This window comes from Panthera tigris, chromosome D2, assembly GCF_018350195.1.
Source record: "Panthera tigris isolate Pti1 chromosome D2, P.tigris_Pti1_mat1.1, whole genome shotgun sequence".
Taxonomy (NCBI): Eukaryota; Metazoa; Chordata; class Mammalia; order Carnivora; family Felidae; genus Panthera; species Panthera tigris.
The window spans coordinates 66,752,211-66,769,239 of NC_056670.1; the positions used below are offsets into that span (position 1 = coordinate 66,752,211).

At 48.7% G+C, this 17,029-nt stretch overlaps 1 protein-coding gene and 1 long non-coding RNA gene across 7 annotated transcripts in view; one reads left to right on the forward strand and one right to left on the reverse strand.

Annotated features, from left to right (window-relative positions):
- Positions 1–741: 741 nt before the first annotated feature.
- The window catches only part of MXI1 (MAX interactor 1, dimerization protein), a 111,029-nt gene continuing 94,741 nt past the window's right edge, over positions 742–17,029 (forward strand). For 5 of the 6 annotated variants that reach the window (XM_042960158.1, XM_042960161.1, XM_042960160.1 and 2 more), the window contains exon 1: positions 742–1,129. In XM_042960158.1, the coding sequence (XP_042816092.1) occupies positions 868–1,129 (262 nt within the window). In that variant the 5' untranslated portion in view covers positions 742–867. Of the gene's footprint in view, positions 1,130–7,944; positions 8,090–17,029 lie in introns of those variants that run through there. The other variant, XM_042960162.1, reaches the window with a different exon arrangement.
- On the reverse strand, positions 3,350–14,594 carry LOC122231769. The gene is made up of 3 exons (XR_006209006.1): positions 14,008–14,594; positions 13,047–13,160; positions 3,350–4,024 (listed from the first exon to the last, which is right to left on the reverse strand). It is a non-coding gene; the product is annotated as an uncharacterized LOC122231769 (long non-coding RNA).

Below are 17,029 nucleotides of genomic sequence, written 5' to 3' on the forward strand. Positions count from 1 at the left end.
CAAATAAAAGGATGCCAGGTGTGGAGGCACCCTAGTGTGAGCTTTGCACAGCTGGACCAAGGCCGGGAAGAGGAGTGTGGAGAGAGATGCTTACATCTCCTCCCCTTCCTGGAAAATAGCTTTGCATTTGAAGGGAGAAAGAAAGAGTTGAGTAAATTTGTAACTGGGATTTGGTGGCTTGGGGATTTCATTTGACCCGGTGAAGGCACATGCTTATGCCTGTCTGTGTGTGGGGGTGTGTGAACTGGGGGGAGGAAACTCCAGGCTACATATGATGGGTTTTTTGGATTGGGCTTTTATTTTTTTTTTTAAAAGTCACACCAGCTACCATTTATTGGGGATCCACTCACCATGTGCGAGGCATTGTCCTGGACCCTTTACCAGGTATTATTTTTATGTGAAGAAAAAAAATAGCTCACTAGTTTGTTTTCCTGCAGGTGCACTCGGAGGCATCGAGTATTTTTTCCATTTGTGTTAAAATACAGTGCTCTGCTCTGAGGTAAGATTTGGGGAGAGGCGGGGAAGGGTGCAGGGACGGGCAGAGGGCGTCCCTGTCTCGCTTTTCTCCACCTTTTATTTTGACCGGTCCGATGGTGACAGGCTCGCACTAGGACCCAGGCGCCAGAGCGCCTCCGTCTGTCCTGTAGGTTCATTCAATCTCCCATACACACAGACCCACTGCGAGACAGACACACACTCACACACACTCACACACACAACTGCACGCAGCGAGGCTCGGGAAGTCAGGTCGCCTCCTCGCCTCGGCCCCTCCTCCGCTCCGGCCAGCCGGGTCTTCTCCAGGGACCGGAGCTCGGCGGGGCCGCGCAGCCCCAAAAGAGGACGAGCTCGGCGGACCCCGGTTCCTCCATGGGCAAACGCGGGCGGCCGCGCAAGGAAGCGCGCTGTGAGGGCGCGGGGCTGGCCCCCGCCGCGCCCCCGGCGGTGGCCGCGCCCCAGCCCCCGGCCCAGCCCGAGGAGCCCGCGGGGGCCAAGCTCAGGTGCCCCTTCTCGGACATTTTCAACACCAGCGAGAACTCGATGGAGAAGCACATCAACACTTTTCTGCAGAACGTGCAGATTCTGCTCGAGGCCGCCAGCTACCTGGAGCAGATCGAGAAAGAAAACAAAAGTAAGTTTAGGGGCCCCTGCTCCTCCTCGGCGCCCGGCTCTTTCTTCCTCAACCACTTGGGCGACCCCTGTCGCCTGCTCGGCCCGCGCCCCCCTTCCCCCAACACACATCCAGCCCTCGGCAGTAAAGCCGATGACACCGGAGAAAGGACACGCACGCACAAAGCTGCTAAAGATGTAACAAAGACGAGCGGGGGCGGGGGGTGGATGGCGAGGGGGGCCTGTCGGTGCGTCCGTCTGTCCGTCTCCGGGAGGCTGGGAGGACCGCCGGATGGACAAGCGGGGGAGTGTTGTTTGCTGACAACTGAGCCGAGAGCTCATCTCTTCGAGGTCGCCTTTCTTCCTTTTTCTCCCCCCCCCCCCCCCCACCCCGGAGCCTTCTCGGGCAGACAAGTGTTGTTTTTCTGTCGCTCGTTCCTGGGTGGGGTGGGGATTAGAAGCCGAAAGTTGGAAATCGTAGGCAGAGCTCAGCGGCTAGAGAAAAAACACACGCAGACACACACGACAACAATAACAACAACAACCAAACAGCCCTCCACGGCATGGGCTTGGTCTGGCTGGCTCGGCTCTGCTTCTCCCTTCTGTCTACTGTGCTTCTTCCTCCCCTCTCGTAGCAGGGCTCAGGCCATCGCTTCCACGGATACAGTCCCCCAGCACCTCTGTTGCCCTGGGGTGCCACCTCCCCCCCCCCCCCCCCCCCCCCACCAAACAGGCCGGCTGGGCCGGGCAGCGCCAGCAGCTTGCCCCGGACCCGCCGTCCTGCGCCCGGGAAACTTGGCGAGGGGGACACAGCTAAAAGGAAACTTTGGGATCTCGCAGGAAACAATAGTTGGGGAAGAAGGTGTGGGCTGTTGTGTGAGGTTTCTTTATTTTCCGGGAGACGACTTACGAGTGAGCGCGCCTGGCTGGGAAGGCAAACGCCTGCCTTGTCGATTTCTACTGTCGTCTCCCCCCCCCCCCCCCCCCCGGGCCGATTCAGGTGGAGAGCAGTGCTGGGGAGAGGGGTGCTGGGAGCCCCACCCCGGCCTGGCCTCCTTTTTGTATTTGTTTGTTTCATTTTTGCCTCTGCCTGCTGGGTCCCCCAGTCCTCCCAGGCAGTCGACTCAGCGTCCTAACGGGGGCACGCGTGTGCGGTGTCTCCAGCCCAGTCCTCACAAATAATAGCTGCGAGAAGGGGGAAAGGGCCAAGGCAGAAAAACCGATAGACTAGGGAAAACCAGGCTGTTTAATCTGTCCGAACAAGTAGGAAGATCAATGAGACGAGAGAGCGAGGGGGAAAAAAAAAAATGGTCCGATTGCAACGTGTCAGATCTTGCAACCTCCTCCCCCCAAAACACAACAACAGTCCTCAAACACAAAAACACCTTAGCTGACCAACACCCCAGGCCTCCGTGGTGAAAGTAACCGTGTGTTGCCTGCGCAATTGTGCAGTGGCTGAAGGCAAAAACAAGGATTTGTGTTGGGAGGACGGTTGTGTGCGTTCTTTTCTTTCTCTTCTCTCCTGTTTTCTCGGAGTGCCTGGGTTGCGAGAAAGGCGCATCGCTGGCTGTGTAGCCGAAGCAGTTTGCGATTATTCATCCGGGCGGGAGGCGGGGGGGCGAGGTGCATTTGTCAGGAGGGTAGTTTCTGAAAAGCTAGAGCTGGTAGGGAGCTGGGTGAAGACGTGGTTTTGTTTGGTGTGTTTGCTTTTGTTGGAGGGGGGAGGGGCGCGATTTCTTTAGCTACCCCCCACCCCTGTCCGGGGTTCTCTGGAGTCTGTCCCGTGGTACCGACTCTGGTGGGGGTGCACTAAAAGAGGGCACCTTGGCAGTGTGTGGCAAACCTGGGACCCCCACCCCCAGCATGGTGTACGAAGAAGGCGTTTGGAGCTTCCACCGCGTCCCGCCCCCCCCCTCACCCGCAGACAATCGGAGACCTCCGCCCCCCCTTGCCGCCTCCCCCACCCTCCCCCGCCGCCCTGGCCGCCGCCACCTCCTAGTTTACCCCGTGCCGGGGCTCCGGCGTGGCCACCAGTCACGTAAGCAGAGGGCCGGGCGCGCCGGGCCGGGCTACCCCTCACGGGGCGGGCCAGCGGCAGCCGACTGGGGCTCCTGTGGCGGAGGAAGCCAGGGGGCTTCCTCCTGGTCCCTCTCCCGAGCGTCCGCGCTGCAAACCCAGCAGCCCCCGAAGAGGGGTTCAGGAACCTCAGCGCCCCAGTCAAAGTCAACTTCGTGTGCGTAATCAGCCCCTCGGCCCCACTGCCCCCCCTCCGGCCGGCTCCCCGCGGGAGTATTTTTAGCTCTGTTGCCTCTATTTGCTGCCGCTGTTTGGCTCTGCATGACGTGATGCCAACGGCCCCCAGATTTCCCCGAGAGCGTGGGGGCGCTGCACCTTGCCCAGCTTGGCTGCGGGGACCCTGCTCCAGGCCCTCGTCCCTTCCCCAACAGCTCACGCAGGCGAGGGTGACCTCCAGCAAACTAAGGGCTACCATCGCCAGGCCCTTTATTATGTCCCCTGCAAACAGGAGCGGCCCACGGGGGTTGCTTTATCCTCCCCACTTTCGACTCCCCCCCCCCCAACCTCCCACCGGGGCTGGGTTTCCTAGTACGGAAAACGGCGGGCCCTACATCTGCCTCAATTTATTGGGGGCGCTTCTTCGCGCTGGCGGCGCTCGCCGTTGTTTTCTGTTCGCTGCACACAATGCCCGCGCGTCACGGCGGTCCGCGTGTGCACAGCAATAACGCGAGTTGGGGGGCGGGTCGTGCGTGCGCCGGGCTCGGGCACTGCGGGTCGCTCCGCGCGCGCGGGGCTTGTTTTGCTTCAGAGCCCCGCTTTCCGAAACGCTTACATCATTCAGTCGTTGGGGGAGGGAGGAGGATCTGGGCGTTCCGATAGGACTCCAGCATTTCTCAGGTCCCTGGTTTTTGGAAGGAAGCAGGGATCCTAGCTGTTTATGATGTTCATTATGATAGGAGGGGGCTCAAGTTTTGTTTGTTGGGCAAGTTTTGTGTTTTTTTTTTTTTCTTTTTAGGTCACTACTGCAAAGGGCACTGCTGGCCGGCTCAGGTGCACAACCTCCCCGCCTTCATTTCAGCCAGTTCCCCTGTAATCACTTGATCTCAGTTTCTCCGCCTCCTCCTCCTCCCCCTCCCAGCTAGAGACACATGGTTTCCACATGGAGACAAACTTCTTTCCTCTGACTGGACTTGACCTAGCTGCGTTGTTCAGCCTATCGGCAGCTTCAGCTTTCTCTGACATCACGCGTTGCTGAGGCCTGAAACTGGTGGGTGGAGCCAGGAGGCAAGCCAGGAAATCTCTGGGAGCTGTAGTGTGGCCAGCTGCTACAATCCCTTCTTAAAGGGACGCTCTTCTCCCCTGAGACGGGTGTCAGCTTTGATTCTTCATTTCGGGTTCGGTGAGACCTTCCCGAAATGCTCCAGTAGACCCTGGTCACGAGTTCACACGTTTCGTTTTTACTGTTGTTTGCAAAGTACTTACTTGGCAGCCGCTTGCCTTATTTTCCATTGTTGCCAGAACTGCTTTTCATTGCCTCTTTGAGGTTTCCGTAGTAGGAGGAGTGCTCACCAAGTTGTGGCCACAATGTTGAATTATTCCCAGTAGGTATGGTGAGCCTCCTCAGGAGGAAGGGGTTCAAATTAAGTCACCCAGTATTGACTGTTTTGTGCAAGGCAAGGATTCCCAAGGATATGTGGGTACATTCTCCTGAAGTTCCAACTGATACGAATCCTTAAGGATCTCAAATTAAAGGTCTCCAGAAATATTAATCATGGAGACAGTGACCCGTTATCACAAAATCAGAAGTTATATATAAATCATCTCTGGCATCACCTATATCCATTTGGGGTACAGTGAAGGGGTGGCAATTTAGGACCAAGTGATAATTAGAAAAATATTTACTTCCTGTTTTGGAAAAGGTTAAACTGAAAGGGAGGAAGAATGAGATTCACAAAGCAGTGTTATGTGCAGAAAAGCTGTTCCGTGGTCAAGTAAAAGCTACTGTAGTGTAACGTCTAGAGGGTTAGAAATGGGCTTCCCAGTGTCTGGGGAGGGTCACTTTGGGGGCAGTGCTTAAGATAGAGAAGAATGATTACATGGGAGTAGAAGCCATAGATCACCCTCTGGAGTGGATTATCTGGGTTTAGAGTGAGGTGCTTTTCTGGACCAGGCATGGACAGGCCAAGGGGCAGCCTCTTCTTCCTGATGGAGAAAAGCTGCTGCTGTGTGGGCATGGGGCCCCACCCTGCCTTCCCCACGTAATCGCCTCTGCTCCCGTCCAGCAGGTCCACCAGCAAGCAGGCTTCGCAGTCATGCCTCTCTGCTTGACTCAGACTCTTCCTTCTGTCTAGAATGGCCTCATTCTCTTACTCCACTGGGGTTATCTGTTTCTTACTCACCTTTCAAGACCTAGGTAAGTTCCTACCTCCTCTAGGAAGCCTCCTCTGGCTATTTCTTAATTCAGGGTAGTTGATAGAATGAAAACTTTACAGTTACCCAGAGTAGGGCCTAAATTCCTCCGTCGCTGCTTACTGGCTTTGTGACTGTATGTGCAAGTTACCTAAGCTCTGAGGTTCCATTTCTTTTTTGTAAAATGAGGATAACTATAACACCAGCCTCACATCACTGTTGAACAACTAAATGAGGTACTCCCTTTAAACATTTAAAGTACCTGGAATATAGTAGGTGCTCAATAAATAGTCTCTGAGCCTTGAGAATCAGTACTATGCAATTTTCCACTTGCTTCCTGTGTATTAGCTTTATCCTCACAGGGAGATGATTAGCATCCTAAGGGAAAAGATCACCAATAATATTTCAGTATATGTCACCATTGCATATAGCATACCACTGGGCATATAGAAGACATTTAGTGTACATTCTTTGATTGGTTGGATTTGTCATTTACTGGCTATGGCACAGTGATCAGGTTTGAAGGCCAGGGGACACAGAATAGACTTTCTGGAGACTTGGAGAAGAATTGGAAATACTGATCTCTTCCAAGGAGAGGGGAAGTTTCATGTAATCACCATAGAGTGCCCTTGGGCTACAAAGACCAGGGGCTGCAAAGAAATGGTAGTTCAGTCCTGGAGAGCTGAAAGTGCCCACTGTCATCAACTGTGACCCTGAAAATGAATGTTACTAGCTTAGAGAGCAGGAGACTAGGACAAGTTATGCTAAAATTAAGGGGTTTGATGGCAACTAATGTTCAAGCAGGTCACATTTCTGCATAGCGGGCATCTTACAATTCATTCATTCATTCCGCAAATATGTATTGAACATGTACTATGTGCACTTGCTTTTTTCCTGAAAATTCTGTGGGTTCATTTATGGTGGGAGTGGAATGGGACATTTGGTTTTTGGGGAGTTGTGTAAAGAACACTTTTTTAATGTTTATTTATTTATTGTTGGGGGGGCAGAGAGAGAGAGAGAGAGAGAGGGAGAGAGAGAGAATCCTGAGCAGGCTTCGTGCTGTCAGCGCAGAGCCCAACATGGGCTCTCGAACTCACAAACTGTGAGATCCTGACCTGATCTGAAATGAAGAGTCGGACACTTAACCAACTGAGCCACCCAGGCGCCCTGTGTAAAGAACATTCGTAAATCAAGTTTTTGTTTTTGCTGTATCCTAAATTATGTTTCTCAGATTCAGCTTTTTTCTTCCAGTTTTAAATATGATCTCTGCCCACTGGTAAATGCCAGAAGTCGACTTTGAGGATAGTTGTGGCTTTCAGAGTCCCAGAGCTCCCAGGGACTAGGCACCCTACAGAGGATGCCCAGGGAAAGGGAACAGAGCCTTCGAATTTCGGAGAAGTTGAATTGAACCATTCCTGGTTTGTGGGGGGAAAGGAAGTTCCTTCCGTCAGCTCCAAGGCAAGACAGCATGTTCACTGACCTTCCCTTGCTGATGAAAATGCTGTACCATTGACATACCCAGAAATGGGAATTTTCATCTGAGGATGGCTGGGCAAAAGTTTGGAGGCAAAACTGAGGGAAATGAAGAAGATTCTAGCATGTTGCAGCAGCAACTAATTGCATTACATACTGTGAATACTGGTTACCATTTTTTGAGCACTGACTATATACCAAGTATGGGGCTAAACATGCATTATCTCCTCCAGTCTTCACAACAACGCCATGATGTGTGCAATTTTATTGCCCCATTTTATAGAGGGGGTAACCAAGGTGCAGGGATGTTGAGTAACTTGCCCAAAGGTCATATGGTTTAGTAAGTGGCAAAGCTAATTTTTGGAACCTAGGCCTCTGATTCCCGAATGAGCCTGCAGTCTTAACCATATATGCATGTACACGTTTTCCAGTCAAGGAATGAAGTCCAGAGAGGTAAAATGACTTGCCCAAGGTCACCCAGCGACCTAAAGCAGAGCTGGTATTTGAAACACTCTGTTGATTGTTCAAGGTCTTCCTGTACACACCCTGCTTAGAAAAGGCTTAGAAGTAAGGCCGAGGACAGAATAGCCAACCAGAGAGGGTTTTTTGTTTTGTTTTGTTTTTGTTTTTCAGACTTGTTCAACTCTCCTGGCCCTAACTCAAGTTTAGGCTCCTAGGAAACACCACCCCCTCCTGCTGCCTTTCCCAAGTCCGTCCTCTGGGCATATCAGAGGACTTGGGCTGTTGCTATGGTACTGGGGCCAACAGCAGGTTCATCAAAAGCCGGGTCTTTTGCCTTTAAAAAAAGCCTGGCCCTGCAGAAACGAATTGGCCACAAAGATTTGCATCAGTCATTGTGGCTTGTTCTGTTTTAGATCCCCCCTGCCTCCCTACCCCACCCCCTCCTCCCTACCACCACCACTTTCTATAAATACAGTTGGATAAATATTGATTTAAACCGGGTTTCTGGAGGAGAAGCACATGGCTGCCCTGGCCTGGTCTTCACTTAGATACCACCAGCATGCCAGGCCTGACACACCTAACCCCCGACAGCTCTGGCTTCCAAATGACCCGTTTTGGGGAGGTAAGTTGGGTTTTGTGGCTTTGATTAAAAGAGAGAGAGAGAGAGAGAGAGAGAGAGAGAGAGAGGAGAGAGAGAGAGAGAGAGAGAGAAGGAGTGAAAAAGCAACAACCCAGCAAGAAATGGGAATCTTCTTGCAGAATGAAGAAAGCAATTCTCAGCAGGCAGAAATGGGGAGCGGGAGGCCGTATTGCAGACTGGCCTTCTGAACCATTCTCTTGCCTTTCCCATTCTTCCTTCCACTCCATTTTGGGTTTTGTTTTTAAAGGAGGCAGGTGGTAAGACAGAGTGTCAGGGCCAGAAGGAGCCCCAGAGGTCACAGAGCATCCATCATCCTATTACAGATGGGGAAGCTGAAGCCCAGAGAGGGACAGTGGCTTGCCCAAGATGACACAGCAGAAGCAGAACTAGATTCTTCTGGGCCTCTTGCCTGGTGTGAGAATGGGTTACAAGCAGAGCCCCAAACTGGGCTTTTGTTTTACAGGTCAGGTGCTTATAAAGTCAGCAATTCTCAAACCTGGTTTACTGATCCTAGGGTGTGGCCGGTTGGTTATTGCAAAGGCCATTGCAACATTCACAATAGTCTTTCAAAATGAAGCTAATTTGAATTTGCCATTTAGAAAAAAAATATTTTCTTTTACACTGGGGCTGGGGGAAGTAGGAGGAGTCCAAAGGCAGTGACAGTGACAGGATGGCTACCCAAGCCTTATCTGAGGAGGAGAAATACAAGTCTTCCCAGAGGGGCCTCCTCTGGGGGCGGTGGGTGGAGCTCTGGGCTCACACTGAAGAGTGGCTTCAATTCCACAGGGACAGACACCTGCTCTCTGGCTCTTCTGCTACTAAAGGGAAGTAATTGTCTCTGATATCATTGTCCCTGAGTGGCCTGGCTGGAGGTGTTAAAGCTGTCAACAGCTGACTTGATCTCTCTGGCCAAAAATAATGGGAATTTGCCACCATCCCCTCCAGAACTTGAGCCTCCTTCTTTGCTTCCTCATCTTTGCAGAGTTGCGCTAGGCCCCTTGCTTGTGAAACATTTTGAAAGTTCAGGTGACCCTTGTTTTGAGCAATACATCTCCAGGAAATATATGTAAATAAGATCTCTTTTTTTAAAACAAATTTAAATTAGAGAAACTCTCTTTAAAAGGCCCTTGTGGCAAATACTTTTATTTGGAATTATGTTTCTTGCCAGGAGTTCTCCCTAAATTTGTTCCCTGAATGTCTTCCTTCCTTCCTTCCTTCCCTCAGACTGATGTTTAAGGAGCACATACTGTTTTATGTCAGGCACTGTGCTAGGTCCTAGAGATAACAGTCCCTGCCCTCATGGAGTGTATACTCTATTCCAGTGCCGGTTTTTAGAAATTCGTTTGTCTTAAACCCCAACAGTGTAGAATTACACCTGACTTGGATTTTGTGTCTTCAGTTCTAGACATCATTACGGACAGAACAAAATTTATCCTCCTCTCCCTGCACCCCCTACCCCCACCTCCATGTTTAAAGTCTTTTGTGTTTGTCCTTGTAATTTTTCCAGATCTGACGTTGTTGTTGTTGTTGTTGTTGTTGTTGTTGTTGTTGTTGTTGTTTTACTACCTGAGCTTAGGAACTAAGTACCCCGTGAGCAGCCTTGTAAATAAACACATTCCACTCTCAGTTCTCTCCAGAACGGGGCATTCTGTACTTGGAGGACTGTCCATACCACTGTTCTTACCAAGCGCACCCTCCTATATAACATGCCCTTGGCCACATATCTCTAGTACCCAACTCCAGCATCTGCTAAGGAAATTTAAACACAGCAAAATTAGAAAGATAAACATAGTGTCCTGAGGGAGATTAGGAAATTCAAACTAAAGCCAATAAAAAGGGATTTGGATTACCTCCTATTTGAGATATTTTACTCTTGTATGTTTAGGGCCATTAGCAAGAATACTTGAATAAAGATGATTTGGGACAGTTTTAATACTGTTGTATTAAAATGGAGGGCATGCCCAGGGCTGCTTTGTTCGTGGCCATGGGTGGCGAAGTGTGAGCTGGGATGGCCTTTGTTTTTCTTTCTACGGTGGCCCAGACTGCCTTATGGCATCCCTGTGTTATCTCCCTCTTACCTCCACCACACCTGACCTCCCATACCATATTTCTTGACTCTTTTAAGGCCCTGAGTGCCTTGCATATGACCCTCTTTCATTCTTTTCACCAGCTGTAAAATGTAGCTCAATTCAACAGATAATTTCTAAGACCTGCCAGGAGCCAAGCACTGTGCTTGGTCCTTTCAAAGTGCAGGAGGTGTGGAACTAGAGAGTTCCAGCTCAGATTCCAGTGCAAATGACAGACAAATAAAGACCAATAAAGAATTCTTGTCTGTCTCCTAGGAGTCTGATAACCTGTCCCCAAGGGGACTGCTGACAGGTGCAATGTTTTCTCTATTTTCCAGAGGAATAGTGATCATGACTCCCTTTACTGAGCAGTTACTATGTACGAGCACAATGCTAAGTGCTTTGTGTTAAATCCTCACAACCACTGAATAGGAGGGTGCTAGGATTATCCTCATTATAAGTGAGGAAAGCCTTAGCCTTAGCAGGGCTAGCTAACTTTCCTAAAGTCACATGTTAACATTGAGCGGAGCTGAGACTCAAACCTAGGTTTTTCTTTCTTCCTAGGAGAACTTAGGCCTCAGGGGGCAAGAGGCAAGAGATGGAATCTGGACTGTTTGAATTCCGAGCTGAGGGTCCCCTTGGGGATGCCTCCCTGGAGTGACTTCCTTTACTTCCCACTCATCCTGGGACAGAGAGAGGGCAGCCAAAACCTTCCAGGGCTCTTTGGGTATTGACAGTAAAGTCTGACTAGGGCCCTTTTCCTGAAGGGCAATGGTCTAGGGTGTTGCTACTTGCATGTGTAGCACCACCTTGCCCAGCACCCCCTGGGGAACTCACCCAACCAGTAGAGCTCCTGTGGTTCTGCACACTAGGGTGGCAAGGGTGTGAATCCATACACTATGAGGCTATACTAGGTTTCCTGAAGCGTTCAAGCTTGTAGGGGAACTGGTCTGGCCATGCTTGGAGCCAAGGGCTTCTGCCACAGAAGCCAGAGGGGCGAGAGGCACGTGTGAGCTGCGGAGATGAGCTATAGACCCTGACTGCCACCGTGACAGTGTGGGCAGGCTGGTTCTGGTCAGTCGGCATAGGTCCAACCTCTTCTCCTCAGTGAAGATTGAGGAAGCAAGAGTGATCTTAAATATAACTGGGTTCATGTCACTTGTTTAAGCCTTTCAAGAGTTTATCTCGCCCTGACTATGTAGAGTGAGTGTGGTCCAAGGATGGACAGCCTTGGCATCTGTTGCGACTTTGTCAGAAATGGGACTCCCAGGCTCCACCCCAGACCTGCTGGATCTGAATCTGTATTTTGCCACAATTTCCGGGTGATTTTTTTTTGCTCATTTAAGTTTGAGAAGCCAGCCTAGACAGCCCTTGTGATTGCCCTGATGCTTCTACCCACCTAAAGCAACCCCCCATTTATCATTTATCCTTTATCCTATGTATCACAATTTGCAATGATTTTACTTGTTTATCATCAGTCTCTCCGGCTAGAATACAAGCACCTGGAGCACAGGGACCATTAAGTAGTTTCGTTAATTATTTGATCTTCAGCATCTAGCTTAGTGCCCAACACATAATAGATGCTTAAGGAATATCTGTTGAATGAATGATGAGTTCTCTGTCTTTAATATTCTGACCTAGTGCTTCTCAACAAGGGAGCTAGTTGAGATAGTTCTCAACTATCTCAAGGGAGCAAGGTGAGATAGTTCTTCTTGTGAAGATTAGTGTAGAATAATGCAGGTTGTAACATCCTTGATTCCCACTCAGTAAATACCAACAGGACCCTCTAGTCATTGTGACCCTCAAGAAAGCCACTCCTACTTATTTCCAAAGCCTCCTGGGGGTTGGTATTACCCCTGGCTGAGACCATTGCCCTAACCAATTTTGTCTGTTTTGTCTGATTGAACATACCTTGATGAATGCTGTGGGGTCCCAGAATTAGAAAATCTAAGTCTGAATCCAGTCACTACCTAGGTGACATTGAGCAAATCCCTTAAGCTTTCTGGGCCTCATCTGTGAAACAGGGAATCTCAGAGGTGTGCTGAGAATTACATGAACTGACTGTATGAGCAGCACAGTCATGTACACAGTTGGTTCTCATTTCATGCAAGCTGGTATGCAAATGGAGGCATAGTGTTCTAGGGTCTCTGGGGAATCCCAGAATCCCAGAATCAGAATGCTGGGGCTGGGAGAGATGGCGAGATCACTGATGTCCTTGGGCAGGCAAGGGCCTGGTGTTTTTATTCTAAATGGTGCACCCGAGGCTGAGAACTCAGCCCCAAGGCAGCAGGCTAGGTGTGTGATTTAGTTAATAGTGTCCAGGGCCTAGCTGAGCCTAAGAGTGACCTCTACAAGTTTCTGCTGCCTGGAAGGGAGTGGTGATGCCAATGGGTGGGGGCAGGGCAGCTCTAGCCAGACTCCTGGCAGAGGAGGGAGGGTTACCCAGGACTGTGGCAAGAATGTGGGGCATCCTCTTAGCAGCAAGGAAGGCCTCTGGCGATCTTTTTTTTTTTAAGGCTTTAAAATCAAGTTGCATCTATGTTTGAAAGAACTGCTCATTGCATCCAAGACCTGATACGTGCAACAAAAAAATAGTATATTCTTGCTTTTGAATACAGATACAAACATTCTAAAGAAAATATTAACTCATGGAATGAGTGCTGTTTCAAAAGAATAACATACTGTGGCTGACCAGGCTATATGCCAGGGATGGCTGAAACTCACAACATCTACCAGTATAGATGATTACAACCACAAACTAAAGGAGAATAATTGGTGACTGAAACAACAAATGATGAAATGTCATTTGAAAAAAGTATTTGGGAGGCATTCCTGATGAAGAAAACTACTTCCATACAATAAAGATTATTTACCTGTGGTGGTCTTTTAATTATAGCAGTGTAATGAGGTTAGGCCCACGGCTCTGTGGTCATCACCAGCAAAGGAGTTGATTCTGAGGCCACCGCTTTCCTTAGAGAACAATGAACCTTAAACAGAAAACAAAAGCAGGCTGTGGATCCCTTTGGAATGTAACTTGATATTTAAAGGTTTGGGGCTCCACAAATTTAAAAGATCACAATACTTATATATTTATTTATTGTTAAGAACACGAATCAACCAAAAAAAAAAAAAAAAAAACCAAAAAAGAATATAAAGATGAGTTGAGAGCACAGGATGAGAGCCTGTAGGTCTGAATCCTAATCCTTGCTCCATCGGATTTGATAGATAGCTCTGTGGCCTTGGGTAAGTTACCCTACCTCTCTGACCCCTCAGTTTTCTCATCTGAAAAATGGAAAATGGAGACTGGATTGAGGAATAAGCTTACTGATATAAACTTCTATGAAATAAACCATGAAATGATATTTGGGGGGGACATTAGTGTGGCATGTCCCTGGCAAGATCCTGTTCCAAAATCCAGAATACTTGATCAGTTGCACCCCAAGTGGGATGCTCCAGGGTCAGCAAGTGGCTTAGATGTGCATATTAACTGAGTCCTGCAATGCAGATTTCTTCTTGGATCCAAGTTAATGCAAAAAAGAAGAAAAAGCACATTCAAGAAATTAACGCATCCATTATAATCACCGAAATAGGCTGCTGTAATAAGGGCCATTTAATAAAATTGTAAAAAGCCCTTTTCTAAGGGGGAAGAGATAGGCCAGGATGGAAGTCAAGTGCAGCTGTTTGAGCCTCTGCCAGTGGCCTGATCTCACCAGAAAACTGAAGTTAAAAAACAACAAACTTCCAGATTCAGCGATCTCAGATGAGCACTGCCTCCCCCTACCGTTTCCTCCCACCCCCATGTCCTTTCTTTCCCTGTCTCCCCAGTTCAGGCACCTGGGTGGCTTGGTGCTTTTCCGTGTGGTTGGGATGTCAGCCGGCAGCCCTGGCGACTGGAGCCCTGGGAGGCGGCAGCTACCTCTCGGGTTTAGCATTACGTCATCCCTTCTAGACCCAAATTTATCTCGGCTGCACACAGGCCCGCAGTTCTGAGCTGCCGCTGACTTGAGGAGAGCTTACGCATGAAGTTAGGCAAGGCTGACTCACTGGGCAGAAGGAAAGGTTTTCTGCTACTCTTCACGTTTTTGGGCCCTGAGGGGAGAGGTAGGAAGGAGGCTGCGGTTGCCATTTCTGGGTGGAGGATGGAAAGATGTATAGCTATTACGGTTTTCATTTAAGAGCTCAGGACTCACCCTTCCTCCATCTTCAACCTTCATTATTTGAAAACTCCCCATCCTTAAAGATAATTGCAGAAAACAGTGCCCTTCACAGTAAGCATGTTGCACTTTCAGGGAAGTACTCTTATTAAGTGCCAGGCGTCACCAACACAGTGACTTTGGACTTGTAGCTTAATCTCATGGTCCCTTCCCTTCTTTCTATCTCTCCTGTCTGCAGAAAAGATACAATACAGACCAGCCTCCTCCATTGTTCATGAATCTGCAATAAGTCATTTGGAAATTTGCACTGAGTAAACTGTGACGGAAAGGACCCCAAAGAACGGAGAGCTTTGCCTGTTTACTCTGAAGGGCAGATTTTCCCCATCTGGGCTGTGTTTGTTACAGGTCTGGGGGATTCAGGGGGACTTTTTCCATCTTCAAATGAGGCTTCCCTTAGAGAGATTATTTTAGGGACAGGACAGAACCAGAGACTATGGGTAAGATTCCAGGTTCTTTTGTCAGAAGGCAAAAGCCTTCTGGAAGCCTTGCTTTTCCTCAGTTTCCACATTTGCATTTGTAGTGCAAACTGGATTCATCTGAGCAAAAGAAAGGCCATGGCTGCCTTTGGGTTCCTCCAGGCTGGGACTGGTGCTGAGGGATGGTTTGTGGGGAGCATTACTCTCCTGAGGCTAGAGCCCCAAGCTTTGTGCTGTGGGAGGCCCTTGTGGCCAATGTCAAAGCAAGACCTCAGGGAGCCCGAGCAGGGAGAAGGAAATGGCACCTTCAATTGCTATCAGAAAAGACTGAATATTCCTTCACATAAATCCATCCTTAACACTGCCCCACTGCCCACCGTCACCATCACCTCTACTATTCTTTAACATATGCAGGTGGCCTTTTTGGTGACTCTTGCCCTACTTTCCATTTCCTCATCTCCCTCTTGGCCATGGCTCTAAAAGAAGGGCTGGTTAGTTCATCTGGAGGTCAACTGTGAAAGGTCAGGCACGTGCACCAAGTATCTTGCTTTCCCTTAATAACCTGCTAGGGCTTATGATCTATGGATTTAATCCCAAGTGCATTTTCAGTTGGTACTTTTTTTTCTTGACTGCATGTCACATGGTTTACCTCCCATTGGGGAGACTTTTATTTGTCATAAATTTACCTCCTTTAAATCCTGGAGTAGCCCTTAGCAATTTGGGATCTAAAGATTAAGAGTCTACAAGTGGTAGAAACTAACTTTCAACCAATAATTTTTGCCCTCAACCAACAGGTCTTCTTGTTGAATAGCTATTTTCTTTTAAATAATTCCATTCTTCCCCTTACCCAATGTGTCCCTTGTTGAGAGTTATTGATATCCGGTGGGAAAGCCCGTATCTGAAGTGACCTAACCAACAGCAGAAGAAGCAAAGTCCCTGTTTCAAAGTCTTTGCAAAATTAACTCTCCTGTGGCTTGTGAACACCTTCACTTTTGGGTCTCCATGCATTTGATGGAACACCTATTTGGTTCTTAAATGTGGTGCCAAATGTAATATTTAAAAGGGCCGACATAATTTTGCAGCTTTTGACCTCATTGGGAATCTTGTTCACTTTGAAAAAAAAGAGTGGAAGAGAGAGGGCATTAAAATGCAGCATGAATCTCATAACATTTTTGAGAGTAAGATTTTCATTCTGAGACGGTATTTTCTGCAGTAGCCACTGGAATAACCACAGGGAAGGGGAAATTCTCCCCTCACCAAGAGCTTCCTGTTATTTTGGATGTCCACAAGCAGGTTAAAATAATCAGGGTGGGAAAAAGTTATGGATGTTTACACAATTCCCAGCTTGCTCCTAGAGCATTCAACAGTTTTGACCCTCTTGCCCTTCCTCTCCCTAGACCAATGGTTCTCAACTGGAAGTGATTTTGTGCCCCGGCAGACATTTGGCAATGTCTGGAGACCTTCTTGGTTGGTAGTGTGCTACTGGCATCTAGTGGGTAGAGGCCAGGAATGCTGCTGAACATCCTACAAAGCACAAGTCCACCCCCGCCCCAACCCTCCTGAATTATTTGTCCAAAATGTGAATAATGCAGAGGTTGAGAAACTCTGGTCTAGACTTCGAGGGCTTGTTAGACTGAGGACTTGGAAAGAGAATGACAGTGAGGGTAGCCATTGGCAGTCCTTTATTATGGTACCTGCTCTCCTTAGCCACTGCTTTCAGTTCCCTCTCTATGGAGGAGAACAAGAGTGGAAACAGTCATCACAGCTTCCATTAATTGAGTATTATGTACTAAGTGCTGTAATTTTTTCATTGAATCTTCACAATAAGCCCTACTGGTTATAGACTCCTTGAGAGTAGGATCCATGTCTGTTTCTCTCCTTACACATTATGTCTAGTACAGTGCCTGGCACATGACAGGCCCTCAATGTTTGGATAAATGGAGTAACCGTATCCATTTTATACATGAGTAAATGAGGCCTTAAGGGTCCAGGCAGCTAGTGTAAGTAGCAGAGTCAGGATCTGAACTGAGCCCTGTGTGACTTCGGCACCAAATCACTTACCCACTGAATTATATCCTTCACTTGCAGCACCAGAGAGGCTTTCGAGCCTCTAAAGTCACTAGTGAGGGGTTTGAGGAGAAAGAAGTTTTTAAAAATAAGATTTTAAAAAACCCATGAAAAACAAAACTACTGTGTGGAAACTAAGGGGGGAAGAAGGGCCTTATG